At 42.4% G+C, this 27,140-nt stretch overlaps 1 protein-coding gene across 2 annotated transcripts; it reads right to left on the reverse strand.

Moving 5' to 3' along the window:
* Window positions 1-7,252: 7,252 nt before the first annotated feature.
* Window positions 7,253-25,796, reverse strand: LOC125305864 (glutathione S-transferase kappa 1-like). 2 transcript variants are annotated; one of them, XM_048260897.1, is made up of 8 exons: window positions 25,564-25,796; window positions 15,440-15,517; window positions 15,163-15,244; window positions 14,148-14,276; window positions 13,440-13,585; window positions 13,074-13,190; window positions 8,003-8,096; window positions 7,253-7,734 (listed from the first exon to the last, which is right to left on the reverse strand). In XM_048260897.1, the coding sequence occupies exons 2-8, from the start codon at window positions 15,515-15,517 to the stop codon at window positions 7,646-7,648; spliced, it is 735 nt and encodes a 244-aa protein (XP_048116854.1). In that variant the 5' UTR covers window positions 25,564-25,796; the 3' UTR covers window positions 7,253-7,645. The 2 variants fall into 2 exon arrangements, with proteins under 2 accessions (XP_048116854.1, XP_048116853.1); XM_048260896.1 differs by lacking the exon at window positions 25,564-25,796 and adding an exon at window positions 17,432-17,651.
* Window positions 25,797-27,140: the final 1,344 nt, after the last annotated feature.

Consider the following 27,140-nt stretch of genomic DNA (forward strand, 5'->3'; position numbering starts at 1 on the left):
AAATATGTGGATCTTGCAGTTTGGTCTTTTCATGTAGCCTTGGCAACTAGCCATCTAGTATAGGCCTGATAATATGCACATTAACTGACACTAGTTTTGCAATCATTTAACCTACCATGGGCAATGCTAACACTGTTACAAACAGTGCAGCATGCAAGACTAGACCTATCATTATTTTTTACTCTTATAAACAAGGGTACACTTTGAAATGGGTCTTACATTTTACTTTTTTGGGGGCACTGACTCTGCCGTGACTCTCCTGTTCCTACACTGAACTGATTTAGTTCGTGAGAAAAGAGATAAAAAGCCCGCCCACACTGAAAACTGATTGGTTGATTTAGCGAAACAGGCCAATCAGGATGCTCTCTGTCTTGGATGCGCTCAGACACACATGCACCACCCCTCTCTCTCCCCCGTCATGTGCGCGCTACACTCAGATGCACACGGCATTTTAGGTCTCCCTCTCGCGTGCGCGCTCTTGATCGCTCGCTCTAGATTCCGGGAGATTTTATCTAATTTGCGGGCGTCAGGGAGCCGCTATCAATATGCGGGAGACTCCCGGAACTTCCGGGAGACTTGGGATGTCTGACAGGGAGATCCGAAAACTGACTGTCCACAACATACGGACAAGAGCTCCATCTGTCTGCCAGCTTTTGCTTCCCTTTAAGACCCAGATTCCGAATCAACACCCGATCCCCAGGACTCCGGCTATGATGGCGCACTTTCTGGTCATAACGCTCCTTATTGCTCTGGTTCATCCTATCCACCGAGGCTTGGGCTAGCTGGTAAGCAGCTTGCAACTCCTCTTTCATCTTTGTCACATCCCTCAAATGTGACGCAGATGACGTGTCATTAGACGAAACACCAAAACAGACATCAACAGGGAGTCGAGCTTCCCTACCAAACATCAAAAAATAGGGTGAGTACCCTGTTGATGTCTGTTTTGGTGTTTCGTCTAATGACACGTCATCTGCATCACTGGTAAACAGGAGATCCTGGGTTCGAATCCCAGCGGTGCCTCCAAAATGTAACCCCTTCTTAACGGGTGTGCACAGGCACTAGTTACGATCAGTACAATGGCGCAAACAGGATCCTACTGTAAGCTCTCAGCGGTGGAATGGTGAGCTGGCTGAGCTATTCCTGAATATCAATAGGCTATTAAACAATTAAATACAACAATACAACAAAACAACATTAAACAATAGCGCGGTGCCTCCACTGTAAAAATACTACACTTACCTTAAAGCTCGTGTAAAATGCACTTCTACAGAATAAGAATTATGTTACAGTGAATTATGTTACAGTGAAGGAGACTGTATGCTGTAAGGATGTGGAGTTATTAGTGGTTAGTCTCCATCCGTACTACATGCCTTGGGAGTTCTCGCACGCAATTGCTGTCTGTGTTTACGTTCCACCTCGAGCTCTCCCAGATACAGTGTGTGACGTCATCCACTCCACAATCGCAAGGCTTCAAACCGAACACACTGACGCCTTTTTTGTGATCTCTGGCGACTTCAATCACATAACACTGGATTCCACTCTCACGAATTTCTACCAGTATGTTGACTGCCCTACAAGGAAAAACAGGACAATAGACCTCATGTATGCAAACGTGAGGGATGCATACAGTGCAAACCCCCTCCCCCCACTGGGAAAGTCAGACCACAACCTCATTCATCTCCAGCCAATGTACAAGCCCAAAGTACAGAGGCTACCAGTTGCCACACGCACCTTCAGGAAGTGGACACCTGAAGCGGATGAGGCTCTGAGAGACTGCTTCGAGTGCACTGACTGGAGTGTGTTACAGAATGGAGAGGAATTAGAGGAGGTCACACAGTGCACAACTGACTACCTGAACTTCTGCATGGACATTGTTGTTCCCACCAGAACTGTACGCTGCTTTCCCAACAACAAGCCTTGGATAACCAGCAATGTCAAGACCCTTCTTAACAGAAAAAAGATGGCGTTCAGAGAGGGGGACATGGCAGAGCTGAGGCGCGTGCAAGGGGAACTCAAATTTAAGCTGAAGGAAGCTAAGGAGGACTACAGAAGGAAGGTGGAACAGAAGTTGCAGGAAAACAACTTGAAGGAGACATGGGACGGCATGAAGATTATCACTGGCCTGAAGAAGAACAGCAGCTCTGTGGAGGGGGACCTGGACAGGGCGAACCAGTTGAACCACTTCTACAACAGGTTTGACTGCCCTGCTCCAGCTCCAATGGCGGTGGTCTGTCCACCATCCCCCAGCCCCCACCCCCACACCCCCTCAATACCAGTGCAACACTCACCTCCATCATCACAGGCTATCGTACCCCCACCATCACTGGATTTTGCACCCCTCCCCCACATGGCGATCACGAACAATGAGGTGACAACGACCTCTATCATCAGCCATCAGACACACAGATCCCAGATGCACCCCTCCCCTCCCCTTACACCCCTCACCATTACAAAAGATCAAGTGACAGTCCAATTTAAGAGATTGCGCAGCAATAAAGCAGCGGGGCCTGACAGACTGTGTCCAAGGCTACTCAAGACCTGTGTTGCTGAACTGGGGGAGCCACTGAAGCACATCTTCAATTTGAGCACACACCTTGGACAAGTTCCAACACTGTGGAAGACATCATGTCTCACCCCTGTCCCTAAGAAGCCACACCCTAGTGAGCTTAATGACTACAGACCTGTCGCTCTTACATCACATGTGATGAAGACAATGGAGCGATTGGTCTTAGGCATGCTCAGACCCCAGGTACCCCATGCACTAGACCCGTTACAGTTTGCATACCAGGAGAAAGTGGGCGTGGATGATGCCATCACTTATCTTCTACACTGGACACATTCCCATCTAGACAAGGGGAAAAGTGCTGTGAGAATCATGTTCTTTGATTTCTCAAGTGCTTTTAACACCATCCAACCCCTTAGATTGGGAGACAAGCTCTTGCAGATGGGTGTCGATGCTCACCTGGTAACCTGGATTACAGACTACCTGACCGAGCGACCACAGTTCGTCAGACTGAAGAACTTTCTCTCTGACACTGATCAGCAGCACCGGAGCGCCACAGGGAACTGTGCTCTCTCCAGTCCTGTTCACCCTGTACACATCTGACTTCTGCTACAACACCGAGTCATGCCACATGCAGAAGTTTTCTGATGATACTGCAATTGTGGGGTGTATCAGGGACGAGCAAGAGGAGGAGTACAGGAGCCTGGTGGAGGACTTTGTGCAATGGTGCAAACTCAATCACCTTCAACTAAACACTTCAAAGACCAAGGAGATGGTGGTGGATTTCCTTGAGGTCTAAGCCCACTCTGCTACCAGTCCACATTGATGGGGTCAATGTGGAGGTGGTTAGCACCTACAAGTATCTGGGTCTCCACCTGGACAATAAACTGGACTGGTCAGCCAACACTGCACTCTACAAGAAAGGGCAGAGCAGGCTGTACTTCCTGAGGAGGCTGCGGTCCTTCAATGTGTGCAGCAAGCTCCTCAGGATGTTCTACCAGTCTGTTGTTGCCAGCGTCCTCTTCTATGCAGTAGTATGTTGGGGAGGAAGCACAAAGAAGAAGGATGCGGGGCGAATTGACAGGCTGGTAAGGAAAGCTGGCTCTGTAGTGGGAGCTGAACTGGAGTGCATCACTTCACTATCTGACAAAAGGACCCTGAACAAACTGATTAACATCTTGGACAATGAGTGTCACGCACTCCACAGCACTATTGTTAAGCAGAAGAGCCTGATCAGCTGGAGACTTCGCTCACTGCCTTGCACAACAGACAGACTGAGAAAGTAATTTGTCCCCAGGGCCATTGAACTGTTCAATGCTTCACTTAAGGGAAGAGGAGAGAGACTTCTCTGCATAGTCTGTCTGCCTCTTCACCCCCTCCATGTTTGGATACTGTCTGTCCACTAGCCACTTTTACCACTGTCTTCTGCCTCACTGGTTGCATGCTATATTAGCACATTAGCACATATGCATAACCCCTCCCTCCATGCCACAACCGAACTGTGGCCACACTTTTACCTTTTCTTAAAATAGTTAAATATATAGATATACAGACTTTACTTTACTTTATTTCTGCATTGTTGCACTGTTGGACTTACTCATTTGCACTACCACCATGACCACTATCACCATTGCACTATCACCATGACATTCACATTCACATAGAGCACCTTACCCTACCTTACCTTACTATGCACAGAGATGCCCTTACTATGCCCTGCCTCAGTCATTGCAAGCGCCTCTGATTGATTAATCACCACTATGTGGATACTGTTTTTAGAATTGATTTAGATTAAGTGTTAGTTAGTATAATTTGTATTTTAGTATATTAAGCATATTCTTTATCTTCAGTAGTACAGGGTGAGGGGGTAGTGCAGGGTGAGGGGGTAGTCCAGTAGTACAGGGTGAGGGGGTAGTCCAGGGTGAGGGGACAGTACAGGGTGAGGAGGTAGTACAGTAGTACAGGGTGAGGGGGTAATAAAGTAGTACAGGGTGAGGGAGCAGTACAGTAGTACAGGGTGAGGGGGTAGTCCAGTAGTACAGGGTGAGGGGGCAGTCCAGTAGTACAGGGTGAGGGGCAGTACAGGGTGAGGGGCAGTACAGGGTGAGGGGGCAGTACAGTAGTACAGGGTGAGGGTGATGGCAATAATTTTACGTTATGTAAATTAACTTAACGTTTACGTTAATTTTTGTTTTGGCACCATTTTCTTCTTTGTTTAAAGCATTTAAAAGTAACTAAACTGCAATGTTTGTCAGATAATAAGACTTGGACTTAGTCTAAGACTAGGAGGATGTAGAACGGAAGAGAGGAGAAGTTGGCTACAGGCCAACCTAGGCCTTCCAGGCCTGGGCTAGGCCTACATAGACCATAGACCATTTTTTTGTACCCTCTCTGCTTGTAACAGAATAAACTTAATTCCTGAGTTTTTTTACTGAAGTTTGCCAGTCTAAGATTTAATATTAAGTAATTATTCACCACAATTACTTTCAGGGGGTAGTACAGGGTGAGGGGGTAGTCCAGTAGTACAGGGTGAGGGGTAGTACAGGGTGAGGGGGTAGTCCAGTAGTACAGGGTGAGGGGTAGTACAGGGTGAGGGGGTAGTCCAGTAGTACCAGAGGCAATTGCTCTAAGACTACAGGGGAAGCTCAGCCTCCTCTAAAATCACGGGAAATCGCATCAAATAACACTATTACATTAGCTTCTAGCCTACTATATTCCAACTAGAACATGCTGAAAACATGTTCATCTTCATGGCTAGTTTGTTCAGCAATAAGGTTTTGCCGGTCATTTATTGTGATTTCACACCCGTAATACATTGCTGTGACGACACGATCCATCAAAAAAACATGCAAAAAACCCATAGACGCTCGGCTTCACTGGACTTTCAATGGCACTACAGAGTGGGCTGATCTCAGTGCAGAAAAGCTACACGTTTATTGGACAAGCGCCACGAAATAGTCATTTCCAGGAAAGCCCGGCGTCTCTGGGAGTGAATGGGACAGTGGGATGGCCCGGACGCCGAGCTTCTGTATGATGACTGGAGGAACCGGCATAGAGGCTGGACTCTTTGTGTATGACCGCATATGTCACGATCTGACAGGAAGTGGTTCAAGTTCAAGGGATGCGTTAACGTTAGTGTTGGCAGGTGAAGTCGAGAAGCAAGGCAAGTTGCAGCTCAAATTCTCATAATTTGGGAGCAATACAGTCGGTTTCTATTTGTCTTTGTAAATAGCATACTGTAAATAAAACCGAAATGTGGAGTTACAGAGTTTGTGACTTGCTTTTGATTCAGTTGTGTATTTAGGCTAAGTTAGGTAGCGCGCTATATGACGGTGTAGGCTACATTATGCCATAGATAGATAGATTGATAGATACTTTATTGATCCCCAGGGGAAATTCAAGGTCTCAGCAGCATACATACAACACAAACACAGAATTGGCCTATTCTGGGTTTTGGGATAATTTTTGCCCTCAAATAACAATATAGCACCTTAATAATATTAATTTAATAATTGACCATTTTTATCAGAGCTTCCCGTGTTCCAAAGAGCAGCAACGCCACTGAGTAGTACAGGGGAGGGGGTAGTACACGGTGAGGGGGTAGTAAAGTAGTACAGGGTGGGGGGGGTAGTCCAGTAGTACAGGGTGAGGGGGTAGTACAGGGGGAGGGAGCAGTACAGGGGCAGTAAAGGGTGAGGGGGCAGTACAGTAGTACAGGGTGAGTGGGTAGTACAGGGTGAGGGGGTAGTCCAGTAGTACAGGGTGAGGGGGTAGTCCAGGGTGAGGGGGCAGTACAGTAGTTCAGGGTGAGGGGGTAGGGAGGGGTGAGGGGGTAGTTCAGGGTGAGGGCAGTACAGGGTGAGGGGGTAAACGCAATTCTCACAGGCTACAGGACTAATGATGATGGGGTATGATTGATTCAGAATCTGTCTGGATGTCACCTTTTTTTTGACGGATTCTAAACCCATCAAAAATAATTTTGACAAAGCTAGGATAATAACTACTTGTGTGTGTGTGTGTGTGTGTGTCTGTCTGTCTGTCTTCATGTGTATATGGACAGACACCATAGGAAACAACCATATAATTAATTGTGTTATGAGCACCTTGTGGAGCACCACACTTTTAGAGATTTCTTTTTGGCTTGCAGAGGTACTGTTGGTCTGTTAAACATGGATAAGAATAAGATAACTATAGCTATTATCTACAGATAACTATAGCTATTATCTACAGCATTAACAAAATAGGACCTCTTATCAAACCATGTGGCTTATGTGAAGTGGAGGACCATTTGCCCATGATCGTGTATTTGCATGCATGGAGAAGTTAATTATAGTGAAGTTCCTCTCTGTGGCCATGTCTGCGAGGCAAGCCAGTTGAGTTTGTTGCCCAATTCTGCTGAGTTCATTTGAGTTGATGCTATTTGAGGATTAGGCGTGTAAGATTCAGCACGGACTAAGAATGACTACCGAATAACTCATTTTACAGTAACATACAACATACACCCTATGCACATCCTACCAGATGTGACCCAGAGGCCAACTGCCTGGTAAACATATTGTGAAAAGAATGCATGCAGCATTCCCAAAAGGATAACAGTGAGTTATCATCGGTCATCTGTGTTCTGGACGTAGAGATCAAAACGTTTGTTTGTATAATAACTGGTCATCAGTGAGACGTCAAAGAGATCAGAGGCCAAGTGTTTGGTTCCTGAGAAATCACAGAACTAACAACACCATAAACAACACCATATTTAGAAAAGAATAACATATTTTATTTTATATATATAAAGTTGACTTGACATTAATATAAATACTGAAATATCTGTAATATGTACACAAACTATTTTTAATAGTCACTTTCTTTTTCATTTCCACAACCAAGGGCTCCTGACTCCTGGGTCTGAGTTGGGGTGTGGTAGCCTGGGGCTAAATTAGCACGGTAGTAGTGCTGCTACTGGGTCTGAGTTGGGGTGTGGTAGCCTGGGGCTAAATTAGCACGGTAGTAGTGCTGCTACTGGGTCTGAGTTGGGGTGTGGTAGCCTGGGGCTAAATTAGCACGGTAGGAGCATGTACTTAAGTAAACAATAGTCCCATATCCAATTCATTAAAGAAGATATCAATGTCTCTGTCCAAAGAGAAAGTCTCAATGGGCCATGGCTGCTCTCATAAAGGCTGGTTGTTGACTGAGAGTTACTGACGGGTGCACAGGCTGTGGTCCCATCCACTTCTCACCTGCAACACATGACAAAGACACGATTGGAGAAATAGACATGGATTTGAATATGGCTAAAGGTGATGAGTCATGGAACAACCTTTTGAGCAATGTTGCTGGTGCATTAACAGCTGTGCAATACTACAGCTAGGCAAATACTAGTAAATATAGATAATGGCTTGTTACAGTTAGCTACATCATCATGTGATTGATATGATCAACTCATTTTGACAATACTAAAACTCTAAATGCTTAGTTAACAAATACTACCAAGTGGGTTTTACTGACCGAGACAGTGAGCCATTAGTTCAAATCTGTCTGATCCAAAGAAGATTTTGGCCTCTCCGTTTACATGGCAGACTGTGAGGGGAAATCCAAAACCCTAAGAAGACAATAAGGAGGGGTGGTAAAAAAAGACACTGTGAGCAATGGTATATCAGAAAAGAATATCTTTAGCCTAATGCCCTCTTTCAGACTAGTGCAGCAAGAATGTATATAGTTTGATTAAAAACATGTCCACATAGTGAGATTGTGTAGCTGAGATCAGGAGTATGTTTCCCAAAAGGATCGTTGCTAATTATGCAGATGAATACAAAACAATCTCTTGACCTGGTGCATCTCTTGACCTGTGGTTGAAGCACAGTTCTGACATGGCACTGATATTAGTGTTCAAATGAATAATTAATGTTTAACGTTTAATGTTAAAGTTAATAAAAAACGCAAGTTGAAGACACACCTGCAGGCAATAATGCAAGATGTGCAGCTCTGTTCAGTCCGTTGATTATGTGCAGCCTTAGATATTAATATTCTCTTATTGTGAGAAAGGAAACATAATGTGCCTCACCCCACTGAATCACAGACAAACAGCAGGCTAGGTTCAATAAGTAAGAATAGAGGGGACACCTGGTTTATTCTACATGTTTATCTTAAATTATTATGTATACGATTCAAATCAGTCATTCATTTTACAAGGTCAGCCTATATGAACAAATGAATAAACTTGTCCTAGACAATAAAATAAAATAAAGTTTAAAATCACAGATGAAACTGGGAGCCCATCACATGTGTTATGTACAGGCCTGTCACTCCACGTGCTACCACAAGTCATTAACCATATTAGCACTAATCACTACATTTGGGAAACTATCATGGTTCAAATTCAAAGAGTATATTGGTCTGACAGTTTTGGTAAACCATGGATAGTTAAATGTTGGTTAGATGGACAGTGCATCGTACCAAGTTCAAAGCTAACCTCCATAGTTGTATGAGAAACAAACTGCTGATAGACATAGGGCCCGTCTACATGACGCTGGGTTTTTTTGAAACCGGTGAATTTGTTTTATCGGTTAGGCCTTGCGTCTAAATGACCCTGGCATTTTAGGAGGCTGTAACCAATATTTTTTGAAACCGGGTTCCGATGTGAGATTTTTTTAAACAGCCGGTTAACTTTTGCCGTGTAGACAGCAAAGCCGGTAATTCTGACATTCTGCTTGTCAGAACAAACCAAAATTTGTCATATTAAAATGTTTTTCTTTTCCCTGTCATGATTTATGTGCACACGGTGTCAGCAGAGAATGTATTTATTATTATTATTATTATTATTATTATTATATATGATACGGGAGGAACTTCCACTCTCGGAAAACTTCCGATTTCTGAACTTGTTGCAGTTTCTCCTCTGATCCACGTGGCAGTGCTCTCAGGCGAGTGCAGAATGAATGGAGCTCTATGGATCTGTACCCCTCGCAGGCGAGTGCAGAATGAATGGAGCTCCCCGACAAACACGGGACGTCCCCCGGACCTTATGCCGACATTCACGACGTCCCCGATTGGTCCCGAATGTCATGTTCTCTAGCGGATGTTCCGGTGACCTTATTGACCTCCGGAGCAAGTTATCGTTTGGTTATTGCGTGACGTCCGGTGCAGGACTTTCTGGGGATGTCACCGTCAGGTCCCTCGGATGACATTTGCATTTGGTCATTTCAAATAGCTTCTAAGGACCCGACAATAACGTTATACCGGGGACATGGGGGGGACGTTTGTTTATTCACACATGGCAGCGGAGTTGAGAGCGCTCTGGCTACCGCCTGCAGGACGGAGACATCATATCCATGCACGACTTCACGTTACACGTCTGGGGATGACTAAAGTATCTATCTATCTAGTCTCTCTAGCAGTAGCTGCATTAGCCTACCGCAGTCTAAGGCAACATATCATACAGTTTATGAAGTTGTGCGTCTATGAGCAAAGTATATGTCTACTTTGCTCATAGACGCACAACTTCATAAACTGGGAAAAGGGTTGTTAACGTTAAACTTAAAATGTATGTGCTACATAATTCAGCATGTCTGACATACTGAATTATGTAGCACATACATTTTGAGTTTAACGTTAATGTATAATGTTACAAACTAAGGAAGGAATTTTATCAAATTCATGTTAGCTGATGTAATGCTTGGTGTAAGGTTAGCGAAGTCGCTGTTCTTAGCTTCTAGCTTAGCCTACAATGCGCATTTCTTCAGATAACTGTCATTAAGTGATGCATGTAACATGCTCTAAATAGGCAGTGGTTTATTTAACGTAGTCACGTACTTATTATCTGTTTTATTTTTAGAAACACACACACGGCTACATTGCAGAAGAATTAAGGATACTGCTTCTTCATGACTTGTTTAAATGTCATTGTAATTTATTTGACGCATGCTCGCGTTTAAAAGTGTCACACATAGCTGTCCCCGATGTTACAGCAGCTCCTTGTGGAAACAGCAAAGAGTGCACATATCCGATGAGATTTCTGACGAGGAGCAATCTCTCTGCCTCACCAGAGCCTTACTGTTTATTAATAAAACAATGGTATAGCATAGAAACATCTGGAATCTATTTATTTCATCTTAAAGTTGGCTACAAAGAGCATTCAGAGAAAACGATACATTTTTCTTTATCTGCAATGTTCCAGGAAGATAGGCTTACATTTATAGGCTGTCCCTCTTTGATCACAGGTCCAAGAAAACGAGTGGATATAACGTCAATGCATTCTAGTTATGTTTCATGTAGGCTACTTTATTTCATGTTGAGTTTTGCTTCCCAGCATGCATTACGATTCATTTAGTATTTTTGGCTATTATTACTTTTTAATATTTTGAAACAATATGGTTTGAACAATTTATCTTCGGCTAGCCTAGGCCTACTCTGATGATGTTTTGAACAAGATGCTACGGGATATGCCCATTAAAACGTATTAGTTTATTAAGAAAATGACACCGTAGATGTGAAAGCAGCACATGCTAGCCCGGTATAAATGTCCATGTCGGAGGACGTGATTTCATACATGCGTGAAAATATGAAGTGAGTGAAGTTGATTGTGTAGTTGTAGAACAAGTCGTTAATGCGTGTTCATGTTCCGTCTACCTCTCTCCTAGCAACGCTGAGACTTACATGTAATGGATGTAATAGCCTACCATACTAAATCGCACTTCATATTTTTTTTTTTTTTATCATCGCGGAAATATAAACGTCACGCGCATAACGTTGCGGTGACCATTACAGGACGTCCTCTCAAAGTCTCGTGGACGTCTTTTAGACCTCCCGAACAGAGGTCCGCGGTACGTAAAGGGAACCCTACACAATGTCGAGCAGGTGACGTTCGCCAGGGGACCTTTATGGGACGTCGCCAGGACTTTATTTTGTTTACTGAGTCTATGGATCTGTACCCCTCGCAGGCGAGTGCAGAATGAATGGAGCTCTATGGATCTGTACCCCTCGCAGGCGAGTGCAGAATGAATGGAGCTCTATGGATCTGTACCCCTCCAAATCCATGTCATTTTTTGTCTAGTAATTTGAATGAGGCAAAAGAAAATACACACTCCTGAATATTATATTTTTAAAGTCACTTAATTGTTCTAAAAAGCCTTTCAAACATGTCAATGACGTCATTCATTAGCACAATGCTAGGGTGTTATGGGCAACAACGACCCAACCTGTAAGAAATCGAAAGGACATAAGTACTCGTTCATTCAACCTTCAACCTATAATCCATATTGAACTTGCAAAAACTACAATCAAATCTGAGATTTCTCAACGACAATCAGGTGAAAGAGACAAATTTAACCGTCTAGCTCCATTAACTCCCATTCATTTTGCACTCATCGGCGATCGCCCCCAGTGGAACTCTGGTGGAACTACAACCAAATTCGATACAATGGCACTTAATAGGAAGTGAACAGGCTCTCTGTAGACGGGATCTGGTATCAGCCTTTTGTGGCTAAATTAGAAGCACACCATTAGCTTAACCAGAAACTTTCTAATGTGGAGACACAGCACTCCAAAAATACTCCATAGAAATGCATGGGGCTAGTTTGTCACGCCAATATGGCCGTTGTCTACACATATCCCACCCCTTCCTCGGCAAAACGTCGACATGTAAATACATTGAGCCAATCATGTCTGCCGAAATGGATGCCCAACGAGTGCTCAAAAAGCGTTGTCATATGGCCGCCGAGTGGAGGGGCTTGCCTAAAAGGACTTTGGCTTAACTTAGTTAAACATTAGCTTCCTACAACCTATGACTAATGCATGTTAACGATTTCTCCAGTGTAACATGCTCAACTAATGCAAAACGTAAAAACATTTAAAATTCCACATAGCAGTCACATACCTTGAAAATTAACTTTAATGAGTTTTTCAGTTGAATTGAAAACAGAATTGTCTGTAGTTTCCCTATTTAATGTGACTTTAACTAACTGCTTTAACAAAGCTTTGTCTTCTAATTAAATGTGTAAAAATGCTTCTGCACGGCCGTCACGGCGCCATCGACTGGCCTGGCATGTGCACTACAGCACTTTTAGCCACTTTCACCTCTGTGTGTGCGCCACCCACTGGTCTGGCGTATGCACTACAGTCACGGCGCCATCCACTGGTCTGGCGTATGCACTACAGCACTTTTAGCCGCTTTCACCTCTGTGTAGACGCAAGGATTTTTGCGTTTTTACCGGTATCGTTAAAGGTGTGAAAGCGGTAAGAAAATGTACACCTGTTGGTTTTGTGTAGACGTGGCCTAAGCAGCATGGTTTGATAACGGGACATGTAGACGTGGCCTAAGCAGCATGGTTTGATAACGGGACCTGTAGACGTGGCCTAAGCAGCATGGTTTGTTAACGGGACGTGTAGACGTGGCCTAAGCAGCATGGTTTGTTAACGGGACGTGTAGACGTGGCCTAAGCAGCATGGTTTGATAACGGGACGTGTAGACGTGGCCTAAGCAGCATGGTTTGATAACGGGACGTGTAGACGTGGCCGTAGATGAAGTAAAGTTTTGCACAGGCAGTGACAAATAAATCAAAGTGGATGTAAAGGAACTAACCCCATAATCAAGGGCTTCTTGGGTAGTTGTCCACAACTTGTCCTTGATTGCCTTACTCTGAGACATTTCCAGTAATTCTTGTACCTTCTTGTCAGATAGTCCAGCATTTAGACCCACCTGTAGTGAGAAAAAGCATGTATGCAAATCAACATATCAGATGTAAACGCGCAGACATGTGATGGGTGGGACTGTTGAAGCACTGATGTCAGTTATTGGTGTTCAAATTAATAATTAACGTTAAGTTAATAAAAAAACAAGTTGAAGACACACACCTGACTAAACACGCAGACATGTACGCACAACAATCACACAAACATACTTCAGATATGTGATGGATGGGATATAGTGTAGCTATTAATATGGTACCTCTGCAAGAGAGCTGAGCTGGGTGATGTCTTGGCTATTACTCCAGATTCTCATCCACAGCTCCCTGGAGACCTTCTCCACCTGGGCATCTCCACCTGTCTCCTTCTCAGCCACTGCAGTCACAAAGCGCATGGCCTCCAGAGAACCTGAAAGCAAACGGCAGAAACATGTTACACAGACAAATGCAGATAAATAATCACCAGAGTATAGCAAAGAGATGTTATGACAAGAAAAGAACAGAACAGATTGGTGCAAAGATGAAGTATCTCAATCTTAATATCATGTTAATCTTTTGACTATAAAAGCATTTAAAGCAACACCAAAGAACTTTACCTCTGTCGCACGCACTATTAGTTTATCCAGCACAGGCTTTGCAAATAACAATGTCCACAGACAAGGTAGAATATGTTGCATGATGTTATGAAAGTACGATGTATTGCGACATCAGATGCAAGTCAAATTTGTAGTTTCTTATGTCTCATTCCATCGAACTACAGATCCGCTACCGATCTGGCAAACTTATAGTGCGGTTATAGAAAAATAAAGGGCCGCAAAACGAATGCAGAAGTGCCGTTCACCCTGTTACAAGTTGATGAACCACTGGAACGATTTGGAAACATTATTTTAAGGTACAAAAAACTCTTTGGGGTTAAATCGGAGCTGATCTGAATGAAAGCTGAAATCTATATAATCCTGAGCATACTGTACCTTTGGCCATCAAAACATTGACAGGCTGAGCAGGAACTCTGAGTGGAACTCCGGCGTAGGAGCCCAAGCGGAGTAGGTCTGCTGCCATGTAGTGGAACTTTCTAGGAACCTCATCAGGACTCCTGTTACCTACAACATACAGTGAAGTGGAGTGAGCTGAGGTGATTCATTTATATTGGGGAAGATTTGGGAAGGAAATGCCATCATTTTACCTTTCTACACATACAAGCTTAAGCATAATCTTAGACCAAATGTTAAACAACCTATTAAGATATCTAGTATACTCTTTTGATCCTTTGAGGGAAATTTGGTCTCTGCATTTATCCCAACCCGTGAATTAGTGAAACACTCTCAGCGAACACACAGTGAGGTGAAGCACACACTAATCCCGGCGCAGTGAGCTGCCTGCATCAACAGCGGCGCTCGGGGAGCAGTGAGGGGTTAGGTGCCTTGCTCAAGGGCACTTCAGCCGTGCCTACTGGTCGGGGTTCAAACCGGCAACCCTCCGGTAACAAGTCCGAAGCGCTAACCAGTGGGCCACAGCTGCCCCACTTCCTCTTCCTCACCTTCCTAGAATAATGGCATAATTTTTCAGAAAATACAAAAAACGGAACCAAAAATTGAATGATGATTTAAGCAAAGAAAAAAATGTCAAATAATGACTTATGCCATTATTTTAGGAAGGTGAATATAATACTTGTAGTGTGATGATTTGTATCTCCTGCCACTAGGTGTCAGTATTGTTCCTTAATTAGATAAGAGTCAATACGTTTAAGATTGGAGTTAGTAGAAGATACGACTAAAGATGTAATGTGAAATCTGCTCTGGCTTAATAAAAGAAATGACAGAAACTAAATTTATTTTTTTAAGAGAACAAAGCAGAGACTATATTACAGCCAACCAAAAGCAAGATATAGTGGATTGTGTTATCAGCTATACAGGCTGACATGTCATGAAATTAGCAGAAGTAATACATCTCTGTGTTGGTTTGTAGAGGATTAGAGCTTTTCCTTACCGGCACCTTTATAGACTCCACCCAGAAGGGCAGGTCGCAACTTCAGATTGATATTCCATACGTTCCTGTACCGACAAAACACCTAAAGCAGATGGTAAAATAAACACTTTTACTGATCCCCATGAGTTAAACCTACCTACATTATTAGTTTACTTATCCCCATGAGTTAAACCTACCTACATTATTAGTTTAAAAACAATCATGTAGTATGGGTAAGCAATTAAAACATTAAAAACTGATATTCAACAATAATCGACACAACAATATCATCACTTACCTCAAATGCTAGCCATGAGTAAGGGGATATTACATCATAAAACAATTCCACCAGTTTCAGTTTGCCGTAACTTGACATCTAGGAACAAGAGATCAATAGCGTTAAAGGGAATACTGGCCACAAACACACACAGTCCAGTCCTGCAGTCCACACACGGTCCTCTGGGGATCGCTGTAACTGACATTTGAGTTCAAATATCAATAACCTTTCACAAGTAGTGGACTGTATCTTGGCTCGTTCAGGACACAATTCAAGCCCTACTACACAATGCACTACAATGGAAACGACGCACGCCTCGAACCGGGACTTCATCTGGCACGGCCCTTTCTACTCGACACAAGCTCCAAAGCTTCATTGGGCACATCACCAGCAGACGCGACTCTGAGCTTGTGCAGCTGATGCTAGACTGTTATAGGTGGGGCTAGGGATCGGTCAATTGCTGTTGTCTATTTGTTGTCTATCAACAGACGTGATAGCGGAATGTAAACGTCTAGCTTCTCTAGGGACAGCCTTTTTGTTGTATACAAAATCGAGGGAAGCGCGCTCAGGTGACATGAATGACTAGGTACCGTTGCTCATGTGTCCCTCATCATATAAAGCCCTAACGGTTTGTTTGGTGCGCAGTGCGCACGGCTTTCATAAAGCCAGACTAAATCAAGTCCAACCTCAAATTTTGTGGGCGGGTTTACATTTTGGCTAGCTTCCAGGCTACATTAACACTGATACACTTATGTAACAGCAAAACACATGCTCAGGAAAACAACACTAACCCTGATACACTTATGTAACAGCACCATTCATGCTCAGGAAAACAACACTAACCCTGCTAAACATAATCAAAATAAAAACTTTCAAGTTCTATTTGTATGGGAACTATTTGATTCTCAGCAGAAGCCTTGACACAGTCACAAAATAATTGTAGGTCCTGTCCACATAAACAGGTAAATATGAACACACAGTAGTATTTCTCTCTTTAGCCTGACTGTCCACATTAAAGGCTGCTCCACATGAACTCAATAAGTTTTGGCCTTTCATCCACACACATTAAAAGACATATTGTGTGAAGTTATTTTCCCATTTTGGACAGTAGCTGTATGAATGTGTTCAGGGGCATTCATCAGTTTCATTCATAGTTATTGCTGTCCAGCCTACATTGTAGTAACAGTATCTACACTGGACTGTTTTGATGTTGGATGTTAACTCTCCACACCAACCCATCTCCAGTAGGGCCTACCATACTGTGTTAAATTGGGTTTAACAAAGATGCGTAAGTAGTTCTGTATTCTGTTTTAACGTTATTTTGTCATTTTTGCTGCTATGCCCTGTTATGTCTCCTTATTGTTTTCCAGTGATGATGGTAGATATGAAGTTTTCCTATAAATGTGCATAATAGCCTAGAGCAGGGGTGTCAAACATAAGGCCCAGGGCCAGATCAGGCCCGCCAGCAGGTTTCATACGGAAGGGAAGATTAAAGGGGGGAAAAGATATTCACATCCAGTTGTCTTGAACAATGTGTAATAACCAATATCTCTATGATAAATTGACTACAAATCATGCTGGAAAAAGTGCATGCAGAAAAATGATAATACCATGACAATGGCGGCCCCCACGGGTCTCATTCCAACAAATCCGGCCCACTGCCTAATATGAGTTTGACCCCCAACAACCAGACAAGAAAATGACACAAAAAAAAGCCAAGTGTAACACCATGAGCTAATGTCACGATGATGATGTAAAACTAGTTGCCTGATATCCTACCTCAAGTTTCATAGTGTTACGTTAGACAACCAACAAACATGATGCTACTTCTATTGCTATTAAAATATAAGAACAAATGATGGTAGTTTATAGGCTAACCTTTGCCTAAGTACATGGGAAACTATGCAAGAGTTAGACTGAGGAAGTTCGTATAAAATGGACAAAATGCATTGCTTCAGCTTCTGCACTGACACTGTCAAAAGTTAACTTGAAATGTCAATAGTGAAATATTACCATAGAGCCTCTTCCAGGTCCAGCGTGTGAGTAGTCTATCCTCAGAAATCAGCAGTCAACAGAATGGTACGACAATCATTGTATCTGTGAGACCGGTTAGCTTTTAAGGTGTCTCATTTGCCTAATACCCCTCCCTTCCCTTCAGGGTGCGTGCGTGACATGAGTCATGGGCATGTGATGCAGCGTGCTCCTTGGTCAAACTGCACGTCGCCATGGTTTCCGTTGTCTGGTTACAGTTCCCGGTGTTAAATGTTTGTCCATGCATGAAAGCGTTTCACGATTGATGACGTTTATTCGACAGATGTGGCCGCTTGCAGACATTTGTGACTTTCTGATATAAACTGAAGACGAACAAAATAGAAATATGCATACAGAGCTGCCAACTTTTCAAAATCTATTGTAAGATTTGGTAGGGGCAACCAAAATTGTGCCACGTAGGCTACACAGCTGTTTTGTTTGGCTCCTTCAGCATCATTAGCCTAATGTACAGCAAACAAAAAAAATATATAGGCCTGTAGAGCGTGCAGGTTACTTTATTTGAACCCGGGTACTGAGAACACGAGTCCACTAGAAAGGGTAGGTTTATTGTACAATGAATCACTATAGAAAGTTACATTTAGGGGGGAGAGCAAACTCCTGTTGTAAAGTGCCCTTGGTCCCCTGGGAATTAGCAGAGGATTACACACAGAAAGTGCACATGTGCTCAATGGCAATAAATAACACAGTTCATCTCCATCACAAATAGATAGATAGATACTTTATTGATCCCCAAGGGGAAATTCAAGAATTCAATCACAAAAACGAAAGTAGACTACATAAAACCACTGTGTATAAACACTGCATCAACACACAATTGACACAGCAAAGGCTACGTAGGCTATCACACCCTTATTCCCGGCCACAGCTGAGGCTCGGATTAGGCTATCCAGCAACAGAAGGAGCGCTTCTTTCTCCCCACCCTCTCTCACACACGATCGAGATAGATAGATAGATAGATAGATCCTCAAGGCGATAGGCCTAGGCTGACTGCTGACTCCGTCACCACTGCTGCCGGACGTGGGATTTGTCGGAGTATACCCACGATCGCACTAGAAGGGCACATACTCCCTAATTTAGGCCTAATGGTGCTATACCCAAAATGATTTGTCAACAGTACCGACGCAGAAAAGATTGCCCACGTCCCAGCACGGCAGCCATTTATCTCATCCCTCATTAACAAATGCAGCACAGGTGTGCTAAGTGTAACTGGGTAGACTTCTGCGTTGTGTTGATTATTAATAAAGATGACCCAAAACGAGCACGGGATAGGCTACTGCTGAAGTTTTATTCTGCACACACGCACAGCAAAGCATACAGGGTGAGTTCGCCAATAGCTCCTTTCTCCATAAAGATATTACACAGGCAAACAAAAATGCATGTAAAGTGAAGAATAATAACAAAACATACCTGCACACACGCACAGCAAAGCATACAGTGCAGGGTGAGTTCGCCAATAGCTCCTGAAAAAGTTCACACATAGGCTACCAACTATATTACAGGTGCTAATGTGCTATCCCAGCTACCTAACTACTGTACATCGCTGTAGGGCTATTTTTGGCATGTGGCTAGACGGACGTAAACAATGCATTTAAAAAGTAAATTCACAAAAATAACTCACAAATAATATAGGCCTACATTAACTGAATACAAACAATATAAAGTGAAGCAATCTTATGGATGACAATATTTAATAGAAATATTTATAAGATTGCTTATGAGGCTGCAATCAGTCAACCTACCTCTCTCCATAAAGATATTACAGGAAAGAGGAAGGGGGGAGACAGGGGTCAAGACCAAGGGGGAGAGGAGGGGCTTCTAGAGACCCTCAATACCAGTGTGTAATAAATTGAATAGATTTACACTGTAATTCGATAACCTAGATCTATTGTGCAATTATGTGATTCATACAGTATGTATAAGGTCTAACCTATTACATAAGGCACCCACCCCAACACCCCAGTTTACTGGACTGGGCCACGCCCTCATCAACAACAGTCATTATCGTGACACACCCGCTCACAATTTCATCAGTAGTTCCCAGAATTAAATTAACATTAGGGTAGGCTACCACTGAAATTCTGAAGAATGAGAACCACTAATTTACATACATTGTAATCCTTACCAAACAAAATAGAAATAAACATTTTGGTTATTGGCTGAACCTGCATTCCTCTGATGTTGTGCAATCCTAGAAGAGTCCAGGGGCATGCTCCCCTGTATTTTTTGTATATTTTAATGTTTAAATGCATCAATTTGGTGCAGTTTGAAACACAATTCAGATATCAGGGGTGAATATCATAACGATAGGCTGTGGTTGAGGAGCCCAATTAAGACATAATATCACTTAACATAACCTGTGTTATTTGACTGAGGGGCCCTGTACAGATATGAGGGGTGGAGAACACAGTAGCGACTTCACGCAGAGGCTTGGGCTCCGGGGCCCTCTGCATGGCCGGTTCTAACCTAATACATTTGGGTGGGCAGCATAGCAAAGTGGTCAAATTGGATCAAAATGGACATTAACACAAAACACAAAAACAAAAAAATCGGTACTACCTAGCTTGTGTTGCTGCAGCCAAACGCCAGGAATAGGCAGTATTTCTGATACATATATTTAAAATATATTTCAGTATTTCATATTTTGTCATTTGTATCAAAATACTTCATAAGTGCATATTTTTGCAATCATGCCAATTATTTTTACTTTGTTATTATTTTGTTACCAATTATAATAACTCAAAAGGCCCAACAGCGACTACACTTCCTGAGAATTCTCAGGAAAAACCACCTTGAACAGAAGCTGCTGGTGTCCTTCTACCGGTCTATCATTAAAAGCATACTCACCTTTTGCGTCACAGCTTGGTATGCGGGTTGCTCGGCAGCAGACAGGAAGGGATCATAGGCAGGAAGGGATCATAGGCACAGCCCAAAAGATCATAGGCTGCCCTCTGCCTTCCTTGGAAGAGCCCCCAATCTTCCCATTCCCGGGGGGGTCAGTGTTTATACCGGATCTGTGTTTGCATATTTAATACGTTTCATACACGTGTTTTAACACTGTATTTCGGTCGTTGCTTTTACCTTACCATTACCTTACGCATGCCAGTTATGTATCCGCCAGCTGCCTGCCTGCAGCCTACTTCCAAAACTCCAAAGCTGCTTGCTGTCAGATTTGGTTCCGAGGGAACAAGTTCAGTGTATCAACAACACTCAATAACAGTTTATGTGATGTGTTCATCAATTAAATTCCCAACAATTTCACAACAGCTAGTTCTGGAGTAGGCCATTCATCTAGCCCGCTTGCTTACGACGAGACTCAGACCCGCGCAGTTGGCACCCGCTTCCTTATTTGGGTTTTGGGTTGCCAGGTTTTAGCCTATGACAAAACGGTTGAAATTGAAACTAAGTGATCGTGTATGTGTAGGGTGTATTTCATGCACAATCTGGCAACCTGAATGCATCAATGATTTTAAAAGTTGAAGTTTGATGGCCATGCAAATTACGGGAGTTAATAACAAAACGGGAGGGTGCTGGGAGATGACCTTGAAATACGGGAGAAACCCGGGAAAAACGGGAGTGTTGACAGGTATGCTATATGGCATCAGGAGGGGGATTTACCTAACACACATACATGGACCCACTGCACAGCTGTGTACAAGCTACCATTACACTCAACACCAACTCATCTACATCCAAGCTGGGTTTGAGGCTACACACTGCACAGATGCACAACTGAAAAAATCTTGACTTTGTTTGGGTGGGCAACACACAGTGCTTGGGTGGGCAACACACAGTGCCATGTTGATATTCAAATAGTTTAATGGGTGTGTATAGGTAGATATTTGACGATAACTGAAAGTTGGAATGGCTCTAATGTTTGCTAGCAGTTATGCTAAGATTTTTAACTATGCTAACCATGCTACTTAGCTAATGTTTTGTAGCAGTGTTAGCAATGCTAACATAATAACCATGCTACTTAGCTAACTTAGCCAATGTTTTCTAGCAGTTTAATTAATGTTGATATTCAAATAGTTTAATGGCTGTGTATAGGTAGATATTTGACGATAACTGAAAGTTGGGATGGCTCTAATGTTTGCTAGCAGTTATGCTAAGATTTTTAACTATGCTAACCATGTTACTTAGCTAATGTTTTATAGCAGTGTTAGCAATGCTAACATGCTAACCATATTACTTAGCTAACTTAGCTAACGTTTTCTAGCAGTTTTGCTAAACATGCTAACTATGCTAGCAATGCTACTTAGCTAACTTAACTAATGTTTTCTAGCAGTTTTGCTAAACATGCTAACTATGTTAGCAGTGCTAACATGTTAACTATGTTAACCATGTGACTTAGCTAACCTAGCTTATCATTTTTAGTAGTTATGCTAACTATGCTAACTAGCATGCTAACAATGTTAACATGCTAACTATGCTAATTATGTGACTTAGCTAACCTAACTAATCATTTTTAGTAGTTATGCTAACTAACATGCTAACTATGCTAACCATGTGACTTAGCTAACCTAGCTAATCATTTTTAGCAGTTATGTTAACTAGCATGTTAACAATGCTAAAATGCTAACTATGCTAACCATGTTACTTAGCTAACTTAGCTAATAATTTTTAGCAGTTTTGCTAAAAATGCTAACTAGCATGCTAACAATGCTAACATGCTAACTATGTTAGCCATGTTACTTAGCTAACTTAGCTAATCATTTTTAGCAGTTTTGCTAAAAATGCTAACTAGCATGCTAACAATATTAACATGCTAACTATGCTAACTAGCTACAGTGGGTAGGAGTCATAGTTGATGACAAGTAACAGTTACAATGGCTGAACAGTTAAAAAGTTCAGTAGTTTAAAGGGTTAAATTGTTTAATAGTGAAATATTGTAGTGAGGACTTTTATTTTGAAACAGTTTTTGGCAGAGGAAGCAATTGAACAGGATGTGTAGTCTTAATAGGGCCAGTTTGTATGCTTAACCCTTAAAGGAGAATGTTGAGAAATGAACGTTCTAAAGAATATCTGGGTTCATTGAATTCAACATAGAATTTTAGAACCTTCAATTGTTGCGGAACTTAGAACGTTCAAAAACCTACACCTTTAAGGGTTAAAGCCTGAGACTGGCAGTTGATCCAGGTGGCCTGAACACCTGCCATAGGATTCTAATTGCTTAACGGCCGTATTATGATGTCACAATCGGCAATGTTAAGTCTATGGGGATTTTTAAAAACTTTTTCTTTAATAGTTTAAAAAGTATAAAAGTTTCAAAGTTGAAAAGACATAGCAACCCGATCTGTTTGAAGACCTACATTACAAAGTTTGAATGAAGTTTCTAAGTTAAACTGTTCAAGAGAAATTGCGTACGGAAAAAGTGGTAAGCGGAATAATAATAATAAGAAGTTGCCTAGGAAGAACAGTACAGTGCATTTTCATGCACTGTAATAATTCACGTTTAACAATTCCAGGATACGCGTTTTTCATTGGTTGTTGCGTTAAATCTTACCCACATACAATACAGTTATTTTCTGATTGGCTATTGTGTAGCCCCTCTCGTTATTTTTGATTGGCTGATAAGTGGCAGGCTCAACTCCAGGGGAGACGCGCTTGATTCCTGCCGGTTCCATAGTGAGAGCGGCGTGGCCAGAGACATTTTGGGCGCTGCCGCAGCATATTAAATATATAAATAGTTTTTCTGCGTGAGAAATACAATGTGTGGCGGGAGAGCGTGACAAAAGACTGAAATGAGTGACTGTCACGTTCAATGCGTGACACTTGAGAGCCCTGTGTTAAGTGACATAGCAGGCAGCAAGATGCAACCGTTAACTAGCATAACAGCCAATCTTATCGTTTTATTACGTTGGTGACGTACATCGTTCGAGACGAGAGATGTAGTCCACTGAGCGGATTCACACAAAACCAACATAACTTTTGAAGTCTACCGAACAACAGTACTTTCTTGACGTGAAAAATTATCTTTTAAATTCACACACATCATATGTGAAATTCGTGGCACAATTCAAACTGGACCAAAAAATAATTGTTATCTCTCCATTAACTCCTGTTCATATTTTTTTGAAAGACAGGTCCCTTGTAGCGGAAATAAAACGGAAGTCACTGGGACACTCTATACATGGATTTCTATGGAATGTCACGAAAACATGCGTGCGCAACCAAGAGGCAGAAAGCACCATAGAACAGCATAGAGCAATGCAAAAGAGCAAAAGAATAAAATGAATTTTTGTGCTGAAAACTGCACCAATTCGAAATCACGATGATTAGAGAATGTTAAATATGTTCAATATCCCTAACGGAATGCATGTCTTCACCAAAAATGACAAAATACGATGTTATATTAATAATCCAAATGAACGTCAAACTTTGAAATATAGTCTGAAATGAGATGTTATTATCATTGAGACAACAGGGGTATACAAAAAAATCCGATTGTAGCTTACAGCAGCCGACTATTTAGGTTAAGTTTATAACGTTGTGGACGGCCACCAAGCGTCTTCTGCCTCAACACTGGGGCAGCAGAGGGGGCACTCCATAATGACACCCTTTGGAACACTGGGGCAGCATAGAGGCCACTCCATAATGACACCCTTTGGAACACTGGGGCAGCATAGAGGCCACTCCATAATGACACCCTTTTCCAATGGAAGGGCACACAGGAAATGCCATGTATAGACCATTTTAAAGGGCACCTTATAGAGTCTTGCATTGTGTTTACGACACTAGAAGGGTACTCATTAAGACACGTCCTTCAAACTTAGTGGCACTCTAGAGGCAGTGAAACAAGGCCAGCCCACCGGCATTTTGCCCAATTGTCCAGGAAACTGAAACCTTGCCGGTCACGCAGACCGGAACCAATTTATTTCTAGTGGAAATGCTGTCACACACTTTCCCGTTTTGGCAATTCCACATGAATTCACTTGACGTAGGCTATGCTGACAGATACTTCAGGAAGCGGAAAAGTACAGGGGACATGTAGAAGGCCGGCTGGGTAGGGCCAAAGGGTCAAAGTGTGAGGGCTGGACACTTTTTATCCCTACTGACAAATAATTTGTCAGATTGAGACAATAGGTGTGGTTATTCTTGTAACAGGCTACATTCCCCCACAGAAAATAACTTTTAATACTATAAGATTTTAGAATTTAAGAATATAAGAGCTAGAATCATGTTCTGTAATAGACTACCTCTATAATATCCTGACCCTCTACTAGTCTAGGCCAAGTGTTCTTATAGTCCATGGTCTTATAGCATTTTGCCACATATCAGAAGTATTGAAAGATTCCTATAGTTCTTTTTTGTAAGGGATGGTAGTCAAGAGAGTAAAAAATACTTGGGAAGGCTGTATGACTTTGGGATATTACTTCACTGGAATAACCTTTCCTTGTTCTGTCATTCTCTACTTTGAAAGCCCCACCTGTCCCCTATCACCACAACAAAATGGTAATGACTTTAAACCATTCTATTCATTCTATATGGTTCCACGTTACATTATATTCATTCTATGGTTCCACGTTACATTATATTCATTCTATGGTTCCGCGTTACATTATATTCATTCTATATGGTTCTGCGTTACATTATATTCATTCTATGGTTCCACGTTACATTCTATTCATTCTATGGTTCCACGTTACATTATCCTCCCGGTCCCCTGCATCTGATATGAAAAGTCTTCACAAAGAAAGGCACAAAAAAGACAAATGTGCTCTTATTAATCGCCCCACCTGCCATGTCTCGCCCCACCTGTCATGCCTCATTCCCCACTTGAAGGGCCTGCTCCACACCAAGAACCAAGGGGCTACTAAACCCAAGGGGATACTAAGGTTGCTGAGTGCGATTACTCTCCCTTAGCCCTGACCCAGCCGGTCTCTGTTCACATTACATTTTAGTTTGCTGACCTGGATCCGTTTGTCATAAACACTAGCTTCTATTTACCAATATCGCTTGGCAACGTCGCAGAAATGGCAGTTTATTTCCTGGTTTTGGAACAGATAGCATTTAAACTGCTCCAGAGTTCTAACAAACCGTTCACACTATCAAAAATCACCGAACCATTAGTCCAAACGAACGAGTTAACTTACCCAGGTTTGTCACTAAACCACGTACTTGGAACACTCCCAGTTCAGTGGTATGGTAACATAGGCCATAAATCCTGAATAGAAGTGTGTTCAAATCTGTCAGGCAGAGGTGTTCCTATAGTTATTGTCCAAGTTATCAGTCCATTTGGACTAAATTTAAACAGTGACGAAAAGTGAAATTCATAACTGGGAAACTGTTGCCCAAATCTTCCCCAAGTTTGTTGTTCCCACATGAGATGGCATTCGACATGCTTTTGCCTTCTGTTGGAGATTTATTTTGGTACCTTGTTGTCATGGGAATATGGGCATGCCCATTGCTGTCAATACTTGCTCGGAACGTTCCATCTCTTCTTAGGAAGTCCTGGTCAGTAAAACCAGTTACTGACGCAGTTATGTAAGGGATGTACGCCACAGCCTTCAGGTAGGAAAGGTTACAGTAATGCAGTTTGGTGAAATCACTGTTGTCCTTAGTCCTTATGTTGTGTAGCACCACTACAAGCTCTCTCTTATACAGCAGCTTCAAATCGTACAATTTTGTTTGTTTAAATGCTGTATTAACATGTAAAAGGTATATACTTATACTTATGAATGATTATGATATTCTGTTTTATGATGCAATGAGAAGTGTTGTATCCCACTGCTTAGGTAGATGTGAGTAAGTGTGTGTGTGTGTGTGTGGGGGTGTGTGTGTAAGTGTGTGTGTGTGTGTGTGTGTGTTTTTGTGTGTGTAAAAGTCAGAAAACAGAGTCAAAAGTTCACTCACTCGGGCGGAGGAGTGCCCTCGTCCATTAATTCCGTATAACAGGACACCTCGGCGGCCGTTATCCCTTAGGCTACATACATGACGGATCATAATTCACTTCTTGGTGATAAAACTTACATCTAGTCCTATACATATATTTGATGGTAGAGCCATAGCAAATTGATATTGTATATTGTGTTTCAGTGTCGGCAACTTCAACAGCCAGAGGTTCAACTCCACCTGATCCTGGTGAGTTATTATAACTCGGTATGAATAAGTCATTATAACTGAATACAGGTGCTTGTTATTTTGAGCATTCAAATGTCAGTTTAGTGATTTACTCATGCTGAGTGTGATCTATGGACCTGTCTGAGCAAGCCTAATTCATGACTAATGCCTAATGACTGTGCGTGCGGTACTACTGCCAAACATCCAAACCAGCTCTGGAATGAAGCTGTGGCAGGCCACTTACTCTTCACTGCAATGTCGTCGCTCTGTTTCTGTGTTTCTGTGTTGATTGGGCTCTGTGCCACGCATGCTGTTTTGATTGGGCTCTATGGCATGCATGCTGTGTTGATTGGGCGCTGTGGCACGCATGCTGCACATGGGGCGTGTTTGCAACTGCCACAACTGAATCTTACTTCATGTGTAAACTGAAATAGGCTTGGCCGTTGATCAGCCACTGTGGAAAATAGCACAAGGAATTGAAGATATTTCCTATGTATGTATGAAATCACTTTGGTTGACTGATATTTAGCAGACGCTTTTATCCAAAGCGACACGGACTCGCAACAGCGGGAATCGAACCCGGGTCGACCCATCGTCAGTCGGGGACGTC

Source organism: Alosa alosa, chromosome 13 (genome assembly GCF_017589495.1).
Source record: "Alosa alosa isolate M-15738 ecotype Scorff River chromosome 13, AALO_Geno_1.1, whole genome shotgun sequence".
NCBI lineage: Eukaryota > Metazoa > Chordata > Actinopteri > Clupeiformes > Clupeidae > Alosa > Alosa alosa.

Bases quoted from the DNA above. Each gene is read 5' to 3' on its own strand.
- LOC125305864 (XM_048260896.1), bottom strand. The intron at 13,586-14,147 runs GTACAGTATGCT...GTTTGCTTTCAG, and splicing joins CAATGTTTTGATGGCCAAAG to GTTCTCTGGAGGCCATGCGC. The intron at 13,191-13,439 runs GTACCATATTAA...TTCTCACTACAG, and splicing joins AGCTCAGCTCTCTTGCAGAG to GTGGGTCTAAATGCTGGACT.